This window comes from Eptatretus burgeri, chromosome 4 (genome assembly GCF_056783735.1).
Source record: "Eptatretus burgeri isolate ZD-2024b chromosome 4, Ebu_testis_v1, whole genome shotgun sequence".
NCBI lineage: Eukaryota > Metazoa > Chordata > Myxini > Myxiniformes > Myxinidae > Eptatretus > Eptatretus burgeri.
In genome coordinates, this window is record NC_140964.1 from 108,909,456 (window position 1) to 108,936,696 (window position 27,241).

At 40.0% G+C, this 27,241-nt stretch overlaps 1 protein-coding gene across 1 annotated transcript in view; it reads left to right on the forward strand.

Moving 5' to 3' along the window:
- Nucleotides 1-27,241, forward strand: part of LOC147028873 (synaptic vesicle 2-related protein-like) — a 460,702-nt gene that overhangs the window by 358,679 nt on the left and 74,782 nt on the right. Inside the window, exons 7-8 of the mRNA XM_085879648.1 lie at nt 15,687-15,750; nt 20,910-21,035. Coding sequence (XP_085735774.1) covers nt 15,687-15,750; nt 20,910-21,035 — 190 coding nt within the window. The remainder of the gene's footprint in view (nt 1-15,686; nt 15,751-20,909; nt 21,036-27,241) is intronic.

The window sequence follows — 27,241 nt, forward strand, 5'->3', positions numbered from 1 at the left end:
GAATGAGAAGGAGAAACACATTATTCAGGCTTTAAGTATCCTTGGTTCAGGTGTTAGTTTTCTTCCAAATGACCCATCGCAATTAGTTAATAGACTGTTGTTGTTGTTAGGCAGTAAGAAGGCTGGAAATAACAATTGCTTTAATGAAGCATCAGCCATTTTAGACCAGTTGATGAACATGAAAATAATTAATAAATCTCAATATAAAGACATTTTATCTCATATTAAATAAGATGAGAAGCACAATCCTTAGTTTCAATTTCACAACAAGCGACCACACATCTTCATTCCCATACCCACTACAACTTGACACAACAAAAGAATATGAGGCATCTTTATTGTCCATGGAAACTTATAATACCTTATTTAATATAACTGATACAAATGACAAGTTTAGTTATAATTCCGGAAGTGGATACAAAACGATAACAGTCTCACCCGGAGCATATGAGATTTCTCAAATATCTTCCGAAATTGCTCGTCTTATGAAAGAACAGGGTGATGAACCAAAAAATATTGTTATAAACATTCAAAAACATACTTCAAAATCAACGATTAAAGTTAAAAATAACTACAAGGTTGATTTCACAATTGATAATTCATTTAGAGAGTTATTGGGTTTCTCCTCAAAAAAGATTGAAACTAATGGGACGTTTTACAGTGATAATGTCATTCAAATATCCTCAGGAATAAATTCGGTGTTAATTCACTGTGATTTGATTGATGGTGCTTATAATGATGGAAAAAAAACAAATACAATATTTTCATTCAGCGCATACTCAACCCCAATTGGTTATAAATTCAATATGGAACCCAAAAATTTGGTTTATCTACCTGTGTCAGGAAAAACCATACACAGAGTAAATTTTAGGATAACCGACCAAGATAATCGTGTGATTTCTTTTAATGGAGAAGTTATATCCATCAGAATTCACCTACGTGAAGTTTTCCAATGAATAAATACGATGGTTATTGTGAGGAAACACGAGTTGGGAAAATATAAAATAATTACAGGGGATGGGATGTTCCTTTCTCCATACTACAAGGGTGAAGGTATGTATCTTGGTAGAGGATACTATAAACCTAAGAGACAAAGGGGTGTTGGACATCAGTTTAGAGGAGATGGGATAATTGATACTCTAATGGGTATTGCTTCAACTATTCTTAAACATAAAGATCTAATTGGTTCAACTGCTTCTGCTGTGGGAAATGTAGCAGGTGCTGTAAAGAGTATAAAAGATGCTCAGAAGGAATCTCATAAATTACAAGCAATAAAAGAAATTAAGAAAGGCAAAACTCAGTTGTCCCCCCAAGAACAAGAATGAAACCCCTGGATCAGGGTTTCAAAAGTTTTAACATCTTTTTTCCTAAATAAATACAAGTATGGAAGCAATTGATAGTATCTATGATTTGGATGATACTATTATTATCTCAAACTCCACTAAAAAAGAAGATTACTTCAAGGTAAATGCAATAACTGGAACAGACTGGAATACGAATGGTACAAAAAGTTTTGAAATAAATAATCAACAAACCTATTTGAATCTCTCCGAAAGTTTCTTGTTGTGTAAATTTAAATTCACTAAAGCTGGGAATAACACAAACGCTACACTTGTAAATGATTTCTTCTGGAAAATGTTTGATAGTGTGCGTTTGTATATTGGAACACAAGAAGTTGAAGCGGTTGATTATGTCTCTGCTGTATCTGAAATGATAAAATTTACACTCTATACATTCAGTGATAGAATGGGAAAGGGGTCTGTCGAAGGTTTTATTCCTGATATGTCAACGGGAACAAACACAGACCCTGGATATATTCAAAGGAAAGGAGCGTATAATGATGATACAAAAGCAGAAAATAGTTTTACTGTGGCGGTTCCTCTTAAAGGTATATTTGGATTTTGTGATCATGATAAAGTTCTGTATGGTCTTAAAATTAGATTTCAACTACAAAGGAATGATAATGAAAATCGATTGCTTTTTGGTGTTGCTAGTGCTTTTGGTGAACAGAATAAATTTGTAATTGAGGAGATGAGTTGGTATATCAGTGAATATACTCCTAATCTTAAAACAGAAGAGATGTTGAATCGAAGACTTAACTCAAAGAAACCACTCAGTGTATCATATCTCAAAAGAAGATCTCAACACGTTAAACTCAATCAAACTACTTACACGTGGAATTTGGGTGTTCTGGAAGGAAAGCCACGATATCTGTGGATCATTTTTAAAAAGCCAGATGGTGATACTGCGACTGATAAGAATAATGCATTGAGTGATAATGCTAAGGTGAAATAACTTCGCGTTTCTCTAGATGGAACATTTTATCCACGAGATAGATTGGAAATTAATTGGGAAAAAAATGATTTTGCTGAAGCATACAAGTCTTACCAAAAGGTGTGTGAAAGTAATGGAAATAAAGAACCTATTTTGGATATGACAGCATTTAAAAGTTTGTATACAATCTATGCGTTTGACCTGAGCGCGCAAAAGGAAACTATAAAGTCTAATCGAGTGGATACTTCCCTATACATTGAAAGAGGAGAGAGTGAAGAAGTTGATACATATTGTTTGCTTTTGGAAGAAACAGAATTGCAGATTAATACAGATAATGGTGTGATGATTAGTCTCACATAATTTTTTGTTAAATAAATGAGTGGCAAAGTACCAACTGGGGTATATGTTAATCAAATCAATCTTCATAAACTATCATCTTGTGTTCAAAATCAAAAGCCTTGTACGATTAACGTTAATACAATTCAGAGAAAAGGAGCAGTAAGAATTGATGTTTTGCTCACAAGAGAACAGGTTAAAATCTTGAATGACATTGGCTCACTTAAAATTAAAATGACAAAACCAATGTTGAAAAAATATTCAATAAGAGAGACGAGTGGAGGATTTCTCCCATTTCTAATTCCTTTATTTGCTGGTTTAAGTGCGGTTGGAGCATTGACGGGTGGTATATCAACAGCGGTGAAAACTGCCAACGAAAGGAAGGCTCAACTCCAGGCTCAAAAATAATTGGAAAGACATAACAAAGAGTTGGAGAAACAAATTAGTGGAAGTGGCGTAATTGTAGATTTTGCTGAAAAACTTGAAGGTCTGCCTGATAAAGCAAGATTGTTAGTTGGAGATATGCTTTCTTCTATTGCACAAGCAGGTGTAAAATTAACGAAAAGAGGTAATGGATTATATTTTTCTAATAAATAAATGAGCATTGATGAGTGGTTGGAAAAATTTGGAAAGAATACAACATCAAATTTACAACTTGTCAAATATTGTAAGAAATTAAAAATTCATAATGTGGTTATTTGTATGAGAGATGAATTAACAAATGTGCCGAAACATACAAAGAATATTATTATGAACTTAGAAGATAATAATGGGAACGGTTCTCATTGAGTTTGTATTTTTAATAGTCAAGACAAATATTATTTTGATAGTTTTGGTCTTCCACCACCTGTTGAAGTTATAAAATTCTTACAGAATGGTGTTTATCAAACATTTCAAGTCCAACAATTAAATTCCAAGTGTTGTGGTCAATTATGTCTATATGTGTTATTTCAACTCAACAAAAATAAAAAATTTTATGATGTTATTTTTAATCTAATATAAATGACTTATGTTGGTAAAGATGGTTTTATCTTTGGTGTATCTCAAGAACTGGATATTGATTTATCAAATTATTACACAAAGGCACAAGCTGAACGACATAAATATAATATAACCAAAGATATTAACATGAAAAATGCTTATTAATTAAAAAATTATCCAAGCCCGACTGACGCGAATGACTTGGTGAGATTAAGCGATTTATCACAATATATATCCTTAAATAAAACGGCTGTGTATTCCAAAGATACAGAAGTGTTGATATTATCTCCAGGTCATACAGAATTCACAGTTCGAATTAAAATGAATTTTTATAAAGAAGGGCGTATCGTTTGCATGAGAATAGAACAATGGGGGTATGATATGAATGATTTAGGGTATAATTGGTCATTTAAAATTAACCTCGAAGACCTGGAACAATTAAATCAGTCTCGTAAGGAAGAATATTATCCACTTGGGATCGAGAATGAGTTTTGTGGAGCCACGATTAGTAAACAACAAATAAAAGAATTTAATAAGGGTAAATATAATAATGGTTTTGCCCTTGTTTATCTCATGAAAACAGAAAAAACAGGATTATATATAATAAGTAAGGAAATACAAAATGATTTAACTATGGGAAGATGGGGAGGTGTTTCGTGCCATAATATTATTCTAACATATATTTCTAATACATAAATGACAGCAAGAAGGCTTCAAGAATATTATCATTTCTGTGTCCAAGCATACCTTCAAGAAAAGGGTATTCGGTATTTTAATAAATATGTTCTACAACATAAGAATGAGGTATTTTCAATAAAAGATTGGCATTATGCTGATGTTGATAAACCGACAACTTTAGATTTAATTAGAATGTTAAATAATGAAAAAATTATAAAGTTAAGAAAAGGTAAAGCTCTTTTAGAAATTCAAAAGAAATTTTATTGGTTTCCTGTTGTAAAAAAAAATATTTTGGATACAGGAATAACAAGAAATCCTGATGAATATATGTATAATATTCTATGGGGTGTAAGCGATTCAAGGATAGTAAGGGATGAGGAAGGAGTTGAAGAAGAGAGGAGGAAAAGGAGAAGGAGGAAAAGGAGAAGAGAGAGAGGGAGGAAAGAGAGAGAATAAATAAATATTATAGTATGGAAACCAGTGAGATTCAAAAAAGAATAGAGGTATTACAGAAAATAACTCAACCCACCGAGGAGGAATACAAAGAATTAACAAGTCTATTTGCAATACTTTCGACAAAACTATTGGCATCGACAAGCTATTCATTTTAATTCAAGTTTTTTCTGAAATAAATGGAGGAGAGAGTAAAGGCATTTCTAAGGATTCTTTATGTTTTAAAAATTAAGATTCAAATGTGCATGTTGGAAACTAAAAAGGTTTTTGCACTCTGCAGGAATTTTTCTCATAAATAAATGAGTTATTGTCTCAAATGTAAAAAGAAAACTAATACTAAAAATATTTCATATATTAAAAGTAAATATAACAGGGTTATACAAAAAGGTATATGTTCGGTGTGTGGTTCAAAAAAAAATCAATTTATCTCCAAACACAAACTCGGAGGAGATATACAAAAGTTTTTATCAGGAAGTAAATTTACAACTACTGGAATACCAGGGGAATTACATCTACCAGGGTATTCTTTCTGTGGTCCAGGCACAAACTTGGATAAAAGATTAGATGAGGCAGACAATCCTAAATCCTGGAGTCAGCCTATCAATAGAGTTGATGAAGTGTGCATGAGACACGATATTGATTATGGGAATACCACAACGTTGGAAGAAAAGCATGAAGCCGATAGAGAAATGTTGTATAATTTGTCTCTGATACAAAATCCAACCTTGAGAGAAAAAGTTGATCGGTTCATTGTGAAGAAGATGATCAGTGCTAAATTGAAACTTGGACTTGGAAATTCAAAAAACTTTAGGCTCTAATGATGCCATTAAGACTGAAGAGCAATTAGCTGATGAATTACATAAACCAATATTCACAAAGTTTCAGCGAAGGAAAGTTTATTCCAAGGAAGTTGATTATATCTGGTCTGCTGATTTGATTGAACTCAATAATGATAAGGGGTACAAGTATGCTTTAACCGTTATTGATTTGAGGAGTAGATATGCGTGGGTTGTCCCTTTAAAAAACAAAACAGGTAATACTCTTGTGTTAGCTTTTCAACAGATATTTAATAAAAGTAAGAGAAAACCTAAAAAATTGTGGACTGATGAGGGTAGAGAGTTTTATAACAAGACATTTATGAATTTTCTAAAAAATAACAGTATTACATTATACAGTACCTTTAATGAAGGGAAGGCAGTTGTTGTTGAACGTTTTAATCGTACCTTAAAAGAGAGACTATATAAAAAATTCACACAACTCGGTTCACAACAATGGTCATCTTTTATTCAGGATATTGTGGAGAAGTATAATGACACGATTCACACGTCAACAAATATGAAACCATCAGAAACATTTACAAAATTAAAATATGAAAAAGAGATTAATGTCAGAAAACCTAAGTTCAAAGTTGGTGATATCGTAAGAATATATAGGTGGAAATCTCATTTTGAAAAGGGTTTTACTGAACGATGGACGAAAGAACTTTTTAAAATTGTTGATGTAATAGATACGGTTCCTTGGACTTATAAAATATATGATTTGGAAGGGGAAGAGATTTTAGGTTCATTTTATTCACAGGAATTACAAAAGACAAAACTAAGCAGATAATATCCATGGGAGCAATGGGTTGTCCCTTCACTCCCTCCGACTATACACCTTTGTGGACACTAGAGGAACAAGTCCGAGGTGTATTACAGTATATAATGTGTGTCAAGGGGGACGTTCTTAGATCTGTGAACCCCAAACACAGAATCCTCAACTGAATAGTCAAGGCTTAACTTTTGTTTGTTGATGTGTGTGTGTGTGTGTCCCAACCCTCACATTCAAAATCTCAACCCCAACCCTCACATTCAAAATCTCAACCCCAACTCAATCCTCGCCCAACACAATGTCTTTTTCAAAATGAGATTTCCACCTATATATATATATATATATTTTTTACGTTTTTTTTTTTTTTCTCTTCTTCCAATTCTGTCTTTTAAGGCTTTCAGGTTTGATGATGTAGAAAGGGGGAGTAAGCCTGCACTTTCTTCCCAGAACGAACAATGTATTTTTTTAAATGTTTTTTTCTATTCTTCCAATTCTGTCTTTTAAGGCTTTCAGGTTTGATGACGTAGGAAGGGGGAGTAAGCCTGCACTTTCTTCCCAGAACGAACAATGTATATTTTTTATGTTTTTTTTTTTTTCTCTTCTTCCAATTCTGTCTTTTAAGGCTTTCAGGTTTGATGATGTAGAAAGGGGGAGTAAGCCTGCACTTTCTTCCCAGAACGAACAATGTATTTTTTTTAATGTTTTTTTCTCTTCTTCCAATTCTGTCTTTTAAGGCTTTCAGGTTTGATGACGTAGAAAGAGGGAATAAGAACTTTCTTGATAGGTTTAGATCCCAAAGAGTGGTAGCATTTCAAGTCTTCAAAATAAACCCAACTTTCCAAGTCTCCAAGGTATAACCACATTCCTGTTGAGTTTCCAAGATATGTATCACATTGTGAGTTATCAAGCCAGAACCCACATTTCAAGTCTCCAAAAATATAACCATCTATCCAAGACTCCAAGGTAGAATCACAATTTCCAGAAATATAGTGGGTTTCAGTGATAGATCTCACATAGTATAACTGTGGATCATCAAGGAAATCTCCATTTTTCCAATTTTTATGGGTTTCAGTGATAGATCTCACATAGTATAACTGTGGATCATCAAGGAAATCTCCATTTTTTCCAATTTTGATGGGTTTTGGTGATAGATCTCACATAGTATAACTGTGGATCATCAAGGAAATCTCCATTTTTCCAATTTTTATGGGTTTCAGTGATAGATCTCACATAGTATAACTGTGGATCATCAAGGAAAACTCCATTTTTCAAAATGTCTGAAAATTGTGAGTCTCCAAGGTAAAACTTGTATTCTGGCTCATCAAGGTATAACTTGTTCAGGGGGTATTGTCTTGATAACTCACAATGAGTACTATTGTTGCAAAACTCTTTTTCAGGACTTTGCTGGTCTCCAAGGTATAACTCTTTGGTTGGATCATCAAGGACGAACTCGTTCTGTGGGTCTTGGTCGCTCATAAGGTCTTCAACCAAGTCAACAATTTCGCTCCAAGTTGTAGCAAAAGCAGTATTTTCATTTTGTATTTCAGATACAATTTCCTGTGAGAGAAAATAATAATGTATTAATTAAGTTATTTAATTATTAAATGAGTATGCTTCAATCAAAGTTTGAAAATAGGAAAATAAAAATCTTACCTCAATGGATAAGAGGTTTGAATCCAGTTCATCAACTTGAAGGTTTAGTTCCATACAAGTCAGAGAGTTCCAAGGAACCCCAAAGTCATTCCACTCAAAGTCTTGGTCGCTCATAAGGTCTTCAACCAAGCCAACAATTTCCCCCCAAGTTGTAGCAAAAGCAGTATTTTCATTTTGTATTTCAGATACAATTTCCTGTGAGAGAAAATAATAATGTATTAATTAAGTTATTTAATTATTAAACGAGTCGATGTTTAAAAGGAACTAAAAATAGGAAAATAAAAATCTTACCTCAACAGATAAGAGGTTTGAATCCAGTTCATCAACTTGAAGGTTTAGTTCCATACAAGTCTGAGAGTTCCAGGTAAGCACACAGCACACCATTGTCAGCAAAAAAAAATGTTTAAAATGGAGCCTGGGCTTGAAGCTTTTATAGGGAAAGACTGTTGGGTGTGGTTTCCTGTGGAAATTCCCTGGTGGAATTTCATAACATGCTGAAAACCATTTCATAACATGGAAACCATAGAAACTGAAACATGCTGGAATTTTCTAGTGATTTCTTTGTGAGCCAGAGATGAACTGGAAATGATGTAAGAGTAGGTGGGCGGGGCTTAGAAAAAGTGGGCGTGGCTTAGAGAAAACCTTATGAAAAGTGGGCGGAGCCTAGCAAAAGTGGGCGGGGCTTAGAAAAAGTGGGCGTGGCTTAGAAAAATACCTCACAAAAAGTGGGTGGAGCTTAGCAAAAGTGGGCGGGGCTTAAAGAAAAGTGGGCGTGGCTTATTGAATACCTCACAAAAAGTGGGCGGGGCTTAGCAAAAGTGGGCGGGGCTTAAAGAAAAGTGGGCGTGGCTTATTGAATACCTTGTGGAAAGTGGGCGGGGCTTAACAAAAAAATAACCTGTGGCTCAGGAGGTGGTCAAACAAGAGCATTAAGAGAAGTTTATCATTTCTTAATAGCACAAAAGGGGTATCTTAAAAAATATAAAGATTCAAATGTTTTGTTTTTCAATATTTTAGATGGGGATTATTGTGCAAAGAAAATTAAACTATTGAAGGAATTTGAGAATGAACAAATCTTTATAGGTTCAATGAGTGAGCTGTTCAACCCCCAGGTGTTCAATTCAATGAGGTTCAACCTCCAGGTTCAAAGGGGAGACAAATAAATATACCTTGGGATAAAAAGGGGGTTTATTTTTAGGGAAAAAAAATAGGAATCGCTGAAAATCCCCCATTCATTTACATGGGGAAAAGTGAGCCAGAATCAGTATATTCACCCTACTACCTCATTTTGGACTAAGTCCAATGGGGCCAATTATGGTTGCCCCGAGAAAAGACACTGCGTGTGTGCACTCGTCTTCAATCAAAATGAATGTATTTTCTGAGATGGTGGTGAACAGCTGTCTTGAAAACGTGGAGGAAAGAATGAGATTGGGGAAGAAACTCGAATGTACCTGATTACCTTCGCATTCTGCGAAAGGTTACGTTTTGGTCGGCATGTATTTATTTATTTATTTATTTGTAATCTTGTGATTCGTATAACTCAAAAAGTATTAAACCGAATTGCATGAAATTTGGTGGGATGATTGGTTATTAGCCAGGAAGCATTCGATTAGATTTTGGGATCGTTCGGGTCAAAGATCAAGATCAAGGTCACGAAAAGGTCAAAATCATCTTTTTACGATAACACGGTCAATTTTTATTCAATTTGCATGCAACTAACGCCAAAATGTTCAGAATTCAACACCTCATCTTGTGATATGCAATATGATACAATGACGCCCATACTCTTGTTACCGGTTAGGGGTCAAAGGTCAGGGGGGTCACGACCTTGAAAAATATGCGGTTTTTGTCATAACGCGGTCAATTCTTGTCCGCTTTACATGAACCCAGCACCAAAATGTTCAGAATTTAATTCCCAATCTTGTGACACAATGACGTCATAACACATGTCACCGGTTGGGGTAAAATGTCGGGGGGGGGGGGGTCACGCCCTTGAAAAATATGCGGTTTTCGGCATAACTCAGTCAATTCTTATTCGATTTGCATGAAACCAGCATCAAACGAGATTACCTTCTCTTGTTGAAACGTTGTATTCACCGAGCTTGCGAGTGAAGACTCGCCAAAACGACGTGAGTTGATTGTTGCTTAGTCCGTAGCCCCCAAAAGTCGGGGGGGGGGTCATGACATTATAGATATGTGGTTTGTGTCATAAGACCATTCATAAGAAACCAGTTCCCCACACTCATACCAAGAACAAAAAAAGTAGTGGCGGCGAAGGTATGCGCTCTTTGAGTGCCCGTTCTAGTTTTTTTATTGATCATTGGTGTTTGCTTCGGCCTAAGTCACATTTGCCACGGCGGCCGTGGGGTCTCCAGAATCTACGGCCACTAGCAATTATACGGCGGCTGCAGCAATTATACGGCTATTTCCACGGTCACACAATGTAGCAGTCACATATGTTTTTATTTTGTAGGTAGCCGCACTGCGTATTTATAAATTGTGGAGACTGAAAACGTGGGGGTGCCGTACGGTCTTTGATTTGATGTCGCACGGTGACCTTAGGGCGTTCCTGCGGTGGCTATAGAATTTTCAAGGCAGACGCAAGGTGCCTGTAGGGGGACCTCAGTGGGGCCCTAAGGTGAACGTGCGGCCAGACGGACGGTAACGGGTGGGTTCTTTTTTTTTTTTTACCAGTTCTTTTGTTTCGACTTGTCGAATTGCTATGGCAAACGTAGAAATGACAAAAGTTATAACTCTGCGTTATAATTCCACGGCGACCCTACGGCCTGTAAAATATAGCCATACGGCGTAGGGCCACCCTGAGGCCACCTCAGAAACTCTGCGCCGCTGCACGTTTCTGTCAATTCAGAGGGCGTATGGCCGCCGTATCCTCGCCGTAGAGCAAATGTGACTTAGGCCTTAGTGGTGAGGGTGGCGGCTTGGGATCCTAGGGTCCTGAGTTCAAGCCCTGTTGGCCGCTGAATTAAAATACACCAGGAGGTTTACTCAGCCTGTCATCCTTCCGAGGTCGGCAAAATGAGTACCAGTGTACTGGTAAGGGGGACACATAGCTGCGTCCCAAACAATGATGCAACCAGCAGCCACAGGTTGCACTCGCAAGATTGGTATTTCCTCAGGAAAGTGTTTTTGTGTGAGTTGCATAAAATTTTTAAGACAAGTTATTGGGGTATAAAAAATGCCGCAATCAATGCAGTGCTTATAAATTTAACTCGGGTGTTTGTCTCATTTAATCACAACAATATTCTCGGCTGCATTGCAAACAATGTTTGTTCTTCTTATGTTAGCTCTGAATAAGTAGTGTGCAACTCGATTTGCCTTTTCCCACTCCACTCTTGTCCTGTAACAAAACATTGTGTCAGGGGTTTCGGTGTAATTGGAGGTAGGTCAGGTGAGGTATGGGAGCACGCGTCGTTGCATCCACTTTCTGCTGGTACTCCAGGGGCCTCCGTGTGGCCATCCCCCAGGCAGATGCCTGGCCCATCCTCATCTTCTTGAAATGCTGAACAACCTGCTGCAAGCATGACGCACATGGTCGGCCCATTGGCCTCCTCCACTCACGAGGCTCCCTCGCTGAGAGAATCTGGTGAGCAGGCTCAACATGAGAAAAACGAGCCATATGTCCATACAGCCACAGTTGACGCTCAGGGACTATGTAGGTAACAAATCTCATTTGAGTCTCTCTCAGCAACCGATCGTTGGACACAAAGTCTGGCCAGTGATGGCCAATGATTTGCTGAAGAGACCTGGTACCAAAGGAATTGTCTCCTCAGATCCCTGGTCAGAATCCAAGTCTCACATCCGTAGAGCAAGACTGCCAGCACCAAGGACCTAAAGACTCGACTTTCATCCTTCCGCCCAGGTTCCGGTAGTGCCACATCCCATGATCCAGTGAATCCATGACTCCCCAGGCCAGACCCAGACATCTGTTGACCTCTGTCTCACAGCTAGCAGAGACATGAATATCACTGCCAAGGGAAGTGAATCTCTCCGTGACTTCAACATCCTTGCCACAAACAGGTACACACGTGATAGCAGCATCCAATATGCCATTTAAAGCCTGGATCTTAGTTTTGACCCAGGAAACCCATAATCCCAGTGGCTCGACTCCTCATTCAGCACCTTGAGGGCCCCCAAAAGGATATCCAGTCTCTGCAAAGATGACCATCATCCGAGAAATTAAGGTCAGAAATCTTGACATTCCCAAACGATGCACCGCAGATGATCTCTCTGACATCCTCCCCAGAATCCAGACCATACAAGCACTAAAAAGTGTGGGAGCCAGTACACACACATGACGAACTCCATCAACAACTGTAAATAAGTCAGAGATTGTATCACCACATCTCACAGCACTCTTAGTACCAGAGTATAGCTCAGATATCAGATTGATCAGTTTTGGTGGCACCCCACAAAGACCAAGAATCCTCCAGAGGACATCTTGATTCACTGAATCAAACGCTTTCTAGAGATCAACATGGGCTGCAAGCAGCCCCTGCCGAAACTCTCGCCTGCGTTCGGTGAGGACCCGAAGAGCAAGCATATGGTCAATCATTGACCTCTTTGTTGTAAAGCCAGACTGCGCTGGATGCTGATGCTCAAGCAGATGGTGGCAAACCCTATCAAGAATTGTCTGAGCAAGACCTTGCCTAGCACTGAGAGTAGTGTCACCCCTCGGTAGTTGTTGCCTTCTTGGAAACCACCCTTCTCTTTCCAAAGAGGGACAACAAGGCCCCTCTTCCAGTCATTTGGGATGATGCCTGCATTCTGGGCAGAGCACAGAACTGCATGCAATGACAAGTACAGCATTTCCAACAGCCTTGAGAAGTTCAGCATGAATGCCACAGATCCGAGGAGCATTACTCTATTTCAACAGGTTCACCGCAGTCTGTGTTTCCACTAATGAAGGTGAACCACAGTTGATTGGAGGATCAGCAAGAGGGATTATAACACCACTGACATCCAACTCCACAGCTGGTGGATCAGCCTGGTACAGCCGCTCAAAGTATCCAGCCCAGCGGGACTTCACTTCGGACTCTTCTGTCAAGAGCCTCCCACCCTCAGCTCTAACTGCAGTGCACCGATGGTCGGGCTTGGAGGAACTCAATGCACAAATTCCCCTGTAAGCAGGATGAGAATCACTTGACCACAGTTGATGCTCTACCCGCTCACAGATTCCTCGTACATAGGCCTCCTTGTCCACACTTGGCGCACGTACAGATTTACGCCTCAGCTCTACCATTCAGCCTGGCCTGAGACTGATAAGTTGTATCCAGTGTCCCTTGAGAGACAAAATTCTTCTTCCCCCTACAGTGTGTTCTAAGACATCCACTGGCAACATAAAGGACAGTGGTCTTGAAGGCATTCCACAACTCCTCAGAATCCACCAAAACACTCAGATCCCTGCCACCCCAAATCCCTGCCACCCCCCCCCCCCAAATCTCCTCAGCCTGTTTGCAAACTGCTCGGCTTCCCTCGTCGTTGAGCTTGCCAACATCCAGCCTCGGCTGGGATGGTACCATTCTCCTGGATTTAAGGTGCAACTTCAGTTGCTACAACAAGCCGGTGGTCAGTATTGAGGAACTGAGCACTCCGGTAGACCCTGCAGTTCTGGATCATCCTCCAGCGCTCATCAACAAGCACATGGTCAATCTCCTTTGCCACACCGCCAGCATTGGAATACCAAGTCCAGCGATGAGCCTGTGGGCACTGAAACCATGAACCAGCCACACTAAAGCCAAGACTTCTTGCAAAGTCACAGAACTTCATGCTCTTCTGATTCACAGTTCCAGACCCATGGGGACCAACACATGTCTCCTCACCATCGCTATCAGTTCCAGTCAATGCATGAAATCTCCCAAGACGAGAAGAATATCTCACTTCAGGCACTGATCAACCACAGACTCGAGCGTGGTATAGAATGCATTCTTCATGGTGAGATCACTCGCCTCAGTCGGAGCATAAACTGAGACCAGGGAAATGACACCCAAGGAGTGACTAATCATTAGTCTCATAATACGCTGTTTGACCGGTATTACCTCAATTATCTTTGGAGTCAGGTTATTGGATTTAGTTGGAGCAACTCCTTTGGCATGGTAACCATCAGACAGACCAGACCAATAGTAGGTGTAACCACCTTCCATGATCTTGTCGCAATCTGGTCTCCAACCCACAGAAAGTGCTGCAATACTGATGTTCAAACGCTTGAGCTCTGATAACAGAAAGAGGTGGTCATCCTCTCTTAGGGATAGGACATTCCAGGCACCCACCCAAAGGGACCACCTCAGGTTAACCCAAGAAGACTGCCTTCTGGTTGATGACACACTTCCGTAATCTGACCCTGGAAGGTTACCCCGTGGTTTTCCTCCTACCATCAAATATTGGGGATCGTGAAGGCTTTGCTCAAATCCCGTCATCTGGTGAGTTGCCCTGCCAAGGGCAGCTGCACAGGAGGTACTCCCACAGAGTGGGTTTTCAGATTTTTTTTTTTTTTGTGCTTTTCGTATGTTTTGCAGAATGAAGTGTTTTATGGTAGCTGGAGTGAAAATCCTTCCACCACCTCCTAATAAAAAGTAAGCCAATTTCAGGAGGATGTCTGCAGATTTAATTGGACACTAGATATGGATGGCCGTTGGCTCACAAGGAGCTTCTCCACCCTTCGACAGGTTTTGTTTTTAATCCTGCTTGGTGTCCATATCATACACCATCCTCACCAAGAAATTTAGTGGGGGTAACTGTTTGTTAAGTCGCCAACACCCTGACCATGAAACAGGTTTCTACAGGTTTACATGGTATTTCTAGCAAGTCACAGATCGAATCTGGCCTGACCTGACACTCGACAAGTTTCATCTTTGCCTATGTAATAAGTAGATTGCTTTGAAATGTACTTTATTTCCATGATTCTGTCATAATTTATTTTTATTATCAAATGGGTTTGTTGTCTTGTGCAAGTGTGGAATTCACATGTTTATTTATTATATTCCAGTTTATTTATTATATTATATTCCAGTTCAGGAGGTGACCACAACACCTCCATTAAGCACTCACTTGTGCTCGTGAAATCGTCCTTCCTTTCATGAGAGCTTGCATTTAATCGAGTTTTGATTCCACCATCATGAGTTTTTTTTGAGTGCACTTCCTTATTCGAGGTATTAAAATTGCTTCACATCAATCATGTTTTTTATTTGTATTAATAACGTTAAAAAACAAAAACTTTTTGATTGTTGGAAAAAAAAAACTTATTTTTGAAGCAGAGGTATCAATAAAATGTAATTGAATTTTTTTTGTGACATAAAAAAAGATGTCTAATTCAGTTTTTTGATTTTGCATATTTTCATCTGAGCACTCAGCTCATGATGCTTCAAGTAAACCATGATAAAATCTCAAATGCTGTTAATTTATCCATTGTTTACTCCATATCCTTCTAATTCATGTAAATGTAAACAGGTGTCTCTGAATCCTTGACGTGTACGTGATATATGTACAAGCTCCTCCATGGCCTGAGAATGAGGAAAAGAGAGAAACTTGTCCTTTGGTATTTTGTTGGTGACCGCACTTGGTGCCTAGTGAAGTGAAAAGTGGTTCAGATTTTATTCTCTGGGATGGATGTAGTGCAATATGAAAATATTATATAACATTAAATTGTTGCTTAAAATGTTGAAGCAGGGATTTTGTGATGTCTATTCTGGCTCTTCCCTTTCAAGGACAACACTGTTCATTGAATTCCTGAATGTGAAAACTCGCTCTTTCTGCATCATAAACTTTTCGGTGAGACAGAATGCAGTCTGTTAAACCAACACTTGCCCATCCTCTGTTCCCCCCCAACCCCTCCTCCCCTTTTCTTCCACTCCAACTGCCCATTTTTCAGCATTGCAAATTTCACAACTGAGCCCTTGTTCAGCACAATTGGTAGAATATTTACAAAGATATACAGATTGACAAAAATAAACCAGAAAGGTGATATTTAGTTATTTGGTACAACACAGAAAATCTATTTATTCGATTTTTTTTTTGTGTGACAAGTGAACTGCCTGCGCAGGTGCTATATAGTCCAAGAGCCCAGAAGGTTTATTCAAGTGAAAAGCGCCTGAACCTTTGAACTCATGGGCTGATGGGGTCATCCACCGACATCACAAAAATGCATTGCTGCCAGGTCTGACCCGTGGCTTCCCCCCCTCCCCCCCCCCCGAAATCACTCAATTAGTGACGCCATTACCGATAAACCTATTTTGCTCAATATCTGGAAAAATATGCATGATAATATAACGAATGAATGAGCCTGGTGTTGGCTTAGTGGTTAGGGTGGCGGCTTGGGATCCCAGTGTCCTGAGTTCAAGCCCCGTTGGCTGCTGAATTAACACCAGGGGGTTGACTCAGCCTGTCATCCTTCCGAGGTCGGCGAAATGAGTGCCAGTGTACTGGTCCCGGTGTATGCCCCGGTTAGAATAGGTGTACCATATCCCTGTGTGTCGTAAGAGGCGACCAGGGTTGGCGTCAGGAAGGGCATCCGGCCATAAAACATTGCCTCAAGAAAAAGCCAAACCCCTGCACAGCAGGGAAAAATGGCTGTAAAAACGGTCATATATAATATAACGAATGAAGTGTCTTCACCTATGTTTTCATGGTCAATCATTACACTGACACTTGCATTATTGCTAGAAAATGTATAGTTTACCATGTAAATGTGTAGTTCACCCACTCGGTTCACAATGCCATTGAGGAAAAACCCATTTTAATTAATATCTGAAAAACACTGCATGATAGTATCACAAATAAGGTGTCTATACCCATGTTTTTATGGTGAAATATTACAATGCCAACTCTAGTGCTTCAAAATGTTGAGTTCACCCTGAAAGTTGCCGACTGGAGTCGTACCATCTCTGTCATTTGTTACAATGTGGCAAATAATGCATTGGTCTCGGTCCCTTTTTGTTATTTACAGATCATGGCAAATGATGCCCCCGTTTGTATAATTTCCAAAGAAAGAGAAGAAAAATGTGCCCTGAAGTGTTTCAATTTCAGCAACTGGGAAACAGCCAAAAATGCTGCGAGACGGCGAAAGGCAATTCAAAGTGAAAATGTTGAACTTTGCTGAGAATGTGAAGCAATCTAAGACTGCAGCACGAAGAGCAAATGTGGCAGAGGGAGTCAGGGATGTCTTTGGATGAATCTTAAGCCGCTGTCACACCTTGAGGATTTTGCCAGCGTATGCTGACGTATGAAAAATTTGTCAAACGCTGGCACGCTTCGAATACGTTATGAGTAAGTTTTGTATACGTTAAGAGCATGATAATATCACAAATAAGGTGTCTATACCCATGTTTTTATGGTGAAATATTACAATGCCAACTGTAGTGCTTAAGATTATATAACATGCCAGCACGCTGAAGCATGCTGGCATACGTCGTCGTACGCCGAGCTCGTCGACAAATTTTAACATGCTCAAAAATTTTCGACGTATGCCAGCGTATGACTCACACGTTCCGCATACGCTGGCCATAAGTTGTAGGCACGTTACGCGATCGTTGACACACGTTACTTGCAAGTTACTCATCAGTTGAAACGCGTCGAGGTAATGTTTAGCATACCCGAAACTTATTTCTAACCTATGAGTAACGTGTTGTAGACACATTACGCGATCGTCGACACACGTTACTTTTAAGTTACTCATAAGTCGAAACATGTCGAGGTAATGTTTAGCGTCAGTTTTCCAGACTCCATGTTTTTTTTTTTGTTTTTTTTTTTCTCGGCATGACGGTGATGTTGACACTTCGATTTCTAGTGCGGTTATAATATGACAATTAATAGGCTGCCGCTCAACGATTTAAATCATAACCGCACTAAAAATCGAAGTGTCAACATCACCGTCATGCCGAAGGAAAAAAAAAAGAAAAAACCATGGCGTCTGGAACACTGATGGGTTCCTCCTGTGTGAACCACATTTTAATATACCAATTCCCCTAAACGCGGACAATATGCCATTATACGGTAGCTGTAAGTTAGTAACACATTCAGTAAGTTCTGTGGTCGTCCGGAAGACGTCAAATACATCTACATACGTCAATATGTGTTGGAGATACGTTACACAAAGGTTCAAAGCACGTTACTCATAGGTTAGAAATAAGTTTCAGGTACGCTAAACATTACCTCAACGTGTTTCGACTTACGAGTAACGTGTGTCAACGATTGCATAATGTGCCAACAATTTATGGCCAGCGTATGCGGAACGTGTGCGTCATACGCTGGCATATGTCTAACAATTTTGAGCATGTTTAAAATTTGTCGACGTGCTCGGCGTACTACGACGTATGCCAGCGTACTTCAGCGTGCTCTTAACGTATACAAAACTTACCCTTAACGTATTCGACGTGTGCCAGCGTATTCCGCAAATTTTTCACGCGTCGGCATATGCTGGCTAAAACGTCAAGGTGTGACAGGGCCTTGACACTTCAATGTCTAGTGCGGTTATGATTTGAATCGTCGAGCCTTTTCATAGGCTACGCCACGTGATTGTCGGCGATACGCTGCCGCATGTTATGCATACGTTAGACTATTGTTGGGCATAGGTTGTGAACGCCAACAACACGCTAAGCATTTGTTGGTATAAGTTATCTATATGTTATAGAAACGCTCTGTGTACATGACCAATACGTTATGCATACGTCCAACTCGTTATGAATACGCCAAAAACTGGAAAAAACCATCAATAGTTCAGCGTATGCCAGCGTTTTACATACATTTTGATACGTTGCTATACGCTGGCTAAAACGTCAAGGTGTGACAGCGGCTTTAGCTGTTGCTGCTGAGACAAGCGATGCACTTGTTCTGCATCACATTCTTAGCTACCCGGTTCCTGAAGTACCACTTTCTCTTGCCCAGAGCGATGGAACACCCCTGAAGATGGACAAGGCATCTCTCACAAAGAAACTTGAAAGCAGACAGGAAGTGTTTCTCAATGACAACAGTCTTCCCCCAATAACAGCCGCAGTGATTGATGATGGTATTATCCTCCATGAAACCGTGCTGCAGCACAGCAAGTCCACATATGCAACCATCTCAAAGGATCTTTTGGCCAAAGTATGTTTGTATCGTGGGGGGCAAATACATTTCGTGCTCGACAAGTACCAGTGACCATCAATCAAAGATACTGAGCGAAACCTGCGTTGTTCAACTTCTCCTCAATCATTCATCATTACTGGACCTTCATCATTCCAGGCTCAGCGACAGAGTGGCACAGAGTTACTCAAAAGTGGATCATTCAAGGAAGAGTTTGCCTGGTTTGTAATGGAGGAATGGAAGATTCTCCAATATGGTTCAATTCTTGGAAGAAAAACAGTTTCACATGGTGTGTGCGTATGGAGATGAAGAACACTGAGGATGATGTGCTGCAACTAAAAGAACGGAATCACCTCCAATGTCGATATGAAGAAGCTGACACGCTCATTGCCTTTCACGCAAACAACATTTCCACTGGTAACATTCTAGTAAGGTCCACTGATACGGACATCTTCATCATTCTGCTTGGGCTTTCTGGAAGGTCGGAAGGGATCAACATCATCATGGTCTATGGATCTGGCAACCACCAAAGGTACATTGATGTCACTAAACTAGCTGACATTCTTGAGAAAAAACAGACTGGTATCACTGAAGCACTAATCAGCCTTCATGCCTTGACTGGTTGTGATTTCACATCGTGTTTCTACAGAAAAGGCAAAGTGAAGCCCTTCCAGCGGATGGAGTCAGATGCATCTCACGTGATAGCATTGCGATCTCTAACAGCTCAGGAGGTAGACGTCCAAGCTGTTGCATCCTTTGTCTGCATGCTGTATGGCTTCAAAACCTCTGACGTTAATGATGCCAGATACAAGGCATTCATGCGAATGGGTGGTGGTGACGAAAAGGAGCCCCTTGCCAGAATAAAGAAGATAAACTGTGCCTCTCTTCCCCCGTGTGCCAAGACACTTGATAATCATATGAAAAGGGCGCACTATGTGGCAAGAATCTGGAAGAGAGCTGATCATACAGATCCAACTATTGGGGCGAGTCCGACAGACTATGGATGGAAGTTGTCTCAAAACTGCTTTGAACCAGACTGGTATCCAGGAAGTTCAGTTCCAGAGTCCCTCACAGGCCCACATGAAGATGATGGGGATGGCAAGGAAGAGAATTCAGTAGATGAGGAAGAGTCAGATAATGCTTGGAGTGACGACAGTGATGAGGGTGACGAAAATGATAGGGAAGACTTGTAATGCCAAGAGGACATCAAGTTAATTATGTTAACTGCACATTTGCAAGTTTTCCATGTAATGGTGTTGCTTTATAAGCGGGTGGGCTACACATTTACATGGTAAACTAAACATTTCCCAGTAATAACACAGGTGTCAGGGTAGTGATTGACCGTAAAAATATCGGTATAGACACCTTATTTGTGATATTTTCATGCAGAGTTTTTCAGATAGTGAGGTTTCAGTAATGGCGTCGCTAATTTAGTGGATGAACCATGCATTTATGTGGTAAACTATACCTTTTCTAGCAATATGCATTGCATCAGAGTAATGATTGACCATGAAAACATATGTATGGACACCTTATTCGTGATCTTATCATGCATAGTTTGCTAGATATTGTGGAAATTAGGTTTTTCGATTATGGCATCACTAATTGAGTAATTTCGGGGGAAAGCCACGGGTCAGATCCGGTAACAATGCATTTTTGTGATGTCGGTGGATGATCCCATCAGCCCATGAGGTCAAATGTTCCGGCACTTTTCACTTGAATAAACCTTCTTGACTCTTGGACTAATAGGGGTAATTACTCCCATAAAATGCATGATTTATGGGAGATGTCTCCAACTTTATCATTAATTGCACTTCATCTTTCTCTGTTTCCTCTCTCATTTGTCTTGCTGATCTGCATGACTGGCACAGGTGACTTGGTCCATTGGCATGCTGACCATGATCGGCCTAGGCATGTTGATCTTTCCGTTGCTGAACTGGAGGTGGTTCCTCTTCATTTCCTCCCTACCACTGTTCATCATTTTCTTCATTTCCTTCGTAAGAGTTATGGTCTTATTGGGAAAGAATTTTTTTTTTTTTGCTCTGTATACCTTGTGGAATTGAAGTTCAGCCAATTATATTTAGTCTGGAGTTAATGGACAAATTGTTTCACAATTGCAACAGGGATCATGTCCAATTCGTTGAAGACCTGTTTTGTTCAGATTTGTTTCCCAACCTGACAGTTGCAGGCTGGATGTTGCAACATCAAGTCATTCAGAAGCAACGTTAAGCTGGCTGTGTCATTGGTGTCAGCCATTGTGTGTCGGTACACTGTATGTTAAGCTGGCTTTGTCATTAATGCCGGTACAAAGGTATCCTGCTGACCAAAGTCTAAACTAACTCCAAAAACAATGGTGAACTGCATCCATGGCTTTGTTTTATCCTGGCCTCCACCCCCTTCCTCCCACACCCACCCACAAAAAATGGAAAACAGTTGCCAGTGGCTGCAGATATGTGAATGAATCTATTTTGGCAAGCATGCATGCTCGGTTAATCTAAAGGAGTAAAGTATTGTAAAACGATTATCTGTTTCTGTGTACCCAACGGATCCTGTATTTATTGACGACGTCTGGGTTTTTTGGGGGGGTTTTTTTTTTCAATAAGTTGGTCCATTGGTCCAAATTTTCCTTGGTTTTTGTGGCTGTTGTACTGCGAGAGCATTAATTTGCCTTTCACCCACAAGCCCACATAACCACAAGGGAGACTATTGATTCCATTCTCTAAAATATTACTTTTCTCATCAAAAGCTCCTCATGCTTTCTTATTTTTCTCTTCTGTATATAATTGATGTTTATAACTTCTTATTGTATCCATTTTTCTGTACTCTTCCTTCTTTAAGGATAAACAGTTGTAATAATGTTTAAAGTTTGTTTCCTTAATTATAATTTTCATTATTCCCTTTAGCTTCTTATCACACCTCTCAATGTTATTATTATCAATATACGTGAAAGCATAAGACTTTGATCTCAATCCTACAAATTCACTCATGACCTTCCCACCCAATTCATCTTTAAATTTACCAATAACCTGTTTATTCTTTGATGAAAACAACACATCACCTGACTTATAATTAATTACTTGAGATATATATATATATATATATATATATATATATATATATATATATATATATATATATATATATATATATATATATATATATATATATTAGTCCGGGAGCCAACCGATCAAAATTAAAAAAAAATTGCCCGGTCTGCTATAAAATTTTTGTGTTGATTTTCATAAAGAGACACCCTTTGAGTATATGAAAACCAATGTTGGCAATGGTGAAACTCTTGCGCAACAACACAGTCAACACTTTTGCGAGCCCCCTCTGATAACAAAATGTTGGCAAAAGCGAAGATGTAGGATGGGGGTAGGGGTAATTCATATTGTCCTAAAATCATAACCACTAAACCTATATACACAAATGACCCCTCATATTAAAGAGGAGTTCATTTCCTATATCACAATTGGTGTAGATTTAACCTACCTTCAATTGACAAGGTTATATGTCAAACAACAAAAGATTTATGTAACTCAGAAATGCTTGACTATCAATGGGGTCAGGAACAAGAACATACTTTTACATGCCATGGTTTTAAGGAAGATAAAATTAGAAATGGATTAACACAATATTGTGACATGAAACATCCTCTTCAGAGGAAGAGTCACTCTCTGAAACAACTCCACTACATGAACCTCTCTGACCAAGGCATATGCATGTCACTCAGCAAGGCACAGCAGCCTTTTTGCATGAACATCGTTTCAGACATTTGGATAATTTGCACATGCAAGACACCGTTTTGTCTATGTTTGGCTTGGCTGGCTTAGACATGAGAATTGGGACCAGTTTTCCATTGATAAGGGTTCTGCCAAATGTTGTGGCTGGGGGAAGTGCTCGGTCACTGAGATGTGCACGTCTATACAGAAGCAATTGATACAATGCTCTTAAAACAAGGAAGTAAAACGCATCTTCTGTTGCTGGCAGTGACCTAAGGTCTAATTTTGAAGAGACAAACATATGCTGCCTGAGGGTATCCAAACAGCTGAACCCTTTTTGGCCATGCAGAGCAGTCCAGTATACTCTGGCCTCATCAATGACACATTCTGTTGCTGCCATTTCACTATCTCTTCCAAAATCAACAAGGTGGGGAAGGTTTCCTATCAGTCCCAGAGAAACCTGTGCCGCTCTTCTTTTCACAGGAACACAGGCATCATCCCAACTGACTGGAAGAGGGGCCTTGTTGTCCCTCTCTGGAAAGGGAAGGGTGATCGCCAAGACTGCAAAAACTACCGAGGGGTGACGCTGCTCTCAGTGCCGGGCAAGGTCTTTGCTCGGATAATTCTTGATAGGGTTTGCCACCATCTGCTTGAGCACCAGCGTCCAGAGCAGTCAGGCTTTACACCAAAGAGGTCAACGATTGACCGTATCCTTGCACTTCGTGTCCTCACCGAACACAGACGAGAGTTTCGGCAGGGGCTGCTTGCAGCCTATGTTGATCTCTGTAAAGCGTTCGATTCAGTGAATCGGGATGTCCTCTGGAGGATTCTTGGTCTTCGTGGGGTGCCACCGAAACTGATCGATCTGATGTCTGAACTCTACTCTGGTACTGAGAGTGCTGTGAAGTGTGGTGGTACCATCTCTGACTTATTTCCAGTTGTTACTGGAGTTCGTCAGGGATGTGTACTTGCCCCCACACTTTTCAGCACTTGTATGGACTGGATTCTAGGGAGGATGTCGGAGAGATCAAGTTGCGGTGCATCGTTTGGCAATGTCAAGATCTCAGACCTTGATTTTGCAGATGATGCAGTCATCTTTGCGGAGACTTTAGACATCCTCTTGGGGGCCCTCGAGGTGCTGAATGAGGAGTCGGAGCCGTTGGGATTACGGATTTCTTGGGTCAAAACTAAGATCCAGGCTTTCGGTGACATCTTGGATGCTGCTGTCCTGTCTGTGTCTGTTTGTGGTGAGGATGTTGAGGTCGTGGAGAGATTCACTTACCTTGGCAGTGATATTCATGTCTCCGCAGGTTGTGAGCCGGAGGTCAATAGACGTCTGGGTCGGGCCTGGGGAGTCATGGATTCACTGGATCATGGGGTGTGGCGCTGCCGGTACCTGTGCGGGAGGACGAAAGTCTGAGTCTTCAGGTCCTTGGTACTTCCAGTCTTGCTCTATGGGTGCGAGACTTGGACTTTGACCAAGGATCTGAGACGGAGACTTAATTCCTTTGGTACCAGGTCTCTTCGGAGAATCCTTGGCTATCGCTGGTCGGATTTTGTGTCCAACGAGCGGTTGCTGAGAGAGACTCGGATGAGATTTGTTACCTGCATAGTCCGTGAGCGTCAGCTGCGGCTGTATGGACATGTGGCTCGTTTGACTGACGCTGATCCTGCTCACCAGATTCTCTCAGCGAGGGAGTCTCATGAGTGGGAGGCCAGTGGACCGACCACGTGCCTCATGGTTGCAGCAGGTTGACCATCATCTCAAGGAGATGGGGATGGGCCTGGCATCTGCCTGGGGGATGGCCAGACGGAGGCCCCTGGAGTACCGGCGGAAAGTGGACGCAGCGACGCGCTGTTCTGGCACATGCTCCCATACCTGACCTGACCTCTTCTTTTCCCCTTCTGAATGGGTAGCTCACTGTGTCACATCCACACAACACATATGTGCACAGAAGTGTAGCTGCGACATCAAGAGGATTTTCTGGTACTTCTTGCTCAACACTTCTACCAGCTCATGAATAGGTAGGTATTGATTCTGCCGTTGTATCCAGAGTTCTTGCAATGTGTTCAAGCAGCAGAAGTGATATATACACAGCATAATTATGTCTGTATCTGTTGCATGCACAACAGCTCGATGGTGATCAAGATATTCCACACAATACGCAAGATGAGCAATAATCCTTGTGTCTGCCTCTTCATGTTCTTCACAAGGTAAGTCCAGAACTGAACTTGATGCTGATGTGATGGAAAGAGTGTGACCTTTGTTTTCCATCATACTACCAAGAATGATGGTCACTCCATCCGGAATAGCTTCAGGACTCTCACAAAGGGAAGTGCCAATGAAGTTCTGAAGATTTCCTTTATTTCTTGGATTCTTCATGAATAAATTCCAGTCCGGAATTTCTAGACTCTTGGATGGTGAGAATTGTCTTGCCTGGTCTGTCTGGTTTCTCCTCTGCTGCTCATCACCCTTCAAAGTATGGCTATCATCAAAATCATACTGATCACCAATGATGTTGACACAGTTGCACATTTCAGGTTTCAACTGCAGGATACACCTGCTTGCGAAGATACAGCTGGGGAAGTTCACCAAATGTTTTCGCACCCATTTTTTGGTATTTATTTACAAATGCCATTGTGTCTACCAGATAAACTGTGTATAGGTCACTCTGTGGTAATGATGGCAGCTGTAAAACAACATCCTGCTCAGCTTCAGCAATTAGCACTGCCACGAAATCAGACTCGTTGCCTTTGCGCATTACAACCCCCTGTGCTAAGCGTGGATCAACCTCAAACAGGGATGATGGATAGTCTGTCCACTCATGGGAAAATGCAATCTGTCTTGTGACTGGGTCGGCATCTCGATAGAAACACAGCACACGTGTAGTTGCAGTCTCATCTTGATAGATCCTGATTAAACTCTGTTTCCTTGATGGTTTTGATTTCTTCTGTGAGGAGAAAGTTACCAGCTTCAGTGGTTCAATCTTAATAGAGACCACCTCTTCTGCTTTCATAATGGCTTCCATGCCCTTAGCTTGAGCATGGACCAAGTCTTTTGAAGCAGCCTTCTCACTAGTTGCTCTATTGAGCAGAACCACTTGGTTGTTACACTGGAATGGGTTTATCATCTGCTGGCATATCACTTTCTTGATCTCCTCAACATGCATATGTTCTTCTGTTGCCTGCTTCTGTGTTTCTCCATGATGAGTAGATTCCTGTTGGCCTAGATTAGCCATAGACTTTATGTTCTCTGATACAGCTGTGAGAAATGGTGCTGTTTTCACATATTTATCTCGAGCAGCTGGTGCCTGAGATATGCGTTTGAACAGAGATGTCTTCCCTTCATTGTTGTATGTCTGCTCCAGGGCCATGTCACTCCAAACACCATTGAATTTTCCTTTGGAAGAGTGAACTGTGAAGTACCCAACCTGGATCCAGCAAACCTTAACCGAACTGTGTTCAATAGAGTAAGAGGATTTTGGGGGTAGGGGTAACTTTGGTTGACAAAAATGTTAATTTTCTCTTTAAAAATTGATAGAACTCAATCAAATTTGCTGTTTTAATTAGCCATGGATACCATGTTCATATCACATTAAGAGAAATTAGTATTCTAATGCAGCATCTGCCTATGATAAGAAAAGTTCTAAAGGCCATCTTCAAAAAACGTTATTTTTAAGGCATTTTTCACAAAATTATGTACTTTTACGAGGTTTACTTTCACAAAGGCAATTTTTTTTGTCATTTTACAATGCACTGATTGAATTCTTACATTTAGTTCACATTTATTTTTCATGAATGTGATTTTTTAATTTTTTTAGAAATTTTATTGACAATTGCTGTTTTATCAAATTTTTCAAATCTTCCTCAAACAAAAACGGCCGCCAAAATTTTTCGCAAGAGCTTATGAATTGCCAACATTGGTTTTCATGAACTGCAAACATATATCTAAACATCCTGGGGGTGTAAAATTTTATAGCAGAGGCTGTAAGGTCCAACCCTAAAACAGCCTCGTACACAGGTTGGCTCCCGGACTATATATATATATCAATCATATCCTCAAATACATCACTTGTCTTAATTTCTAATATAAAACTATCTGTATCCATGAATAACAATGACACATTATCCTTACACTTTGATTTTAAATTATTATAGTAATAGTCATACATTAACGACTTTGACAAGTCAAGAATTGATGTTCCTATATAAATAGGTTTATCCATGTCAATACTCTTTTTACAAATTAATAGCACAAAAGTTCTCTGAAAACACCTCCACTCGCTCAAAACTTGGTCTATTAATTAACTTTGAAACCTGTTTCCAAGATGAAGCAAGTCATGTTTTTTTGTTGATTCCTGACATTTCCATAGTCTTTCCAAATACAGCATTATTCATTAATTTATAAAAGTCCTTCTCAAAACCTGTTTTGCTTCTGTTCTCCTTTTTGTATTAAAATCAATATACTTCTTTAACCAATG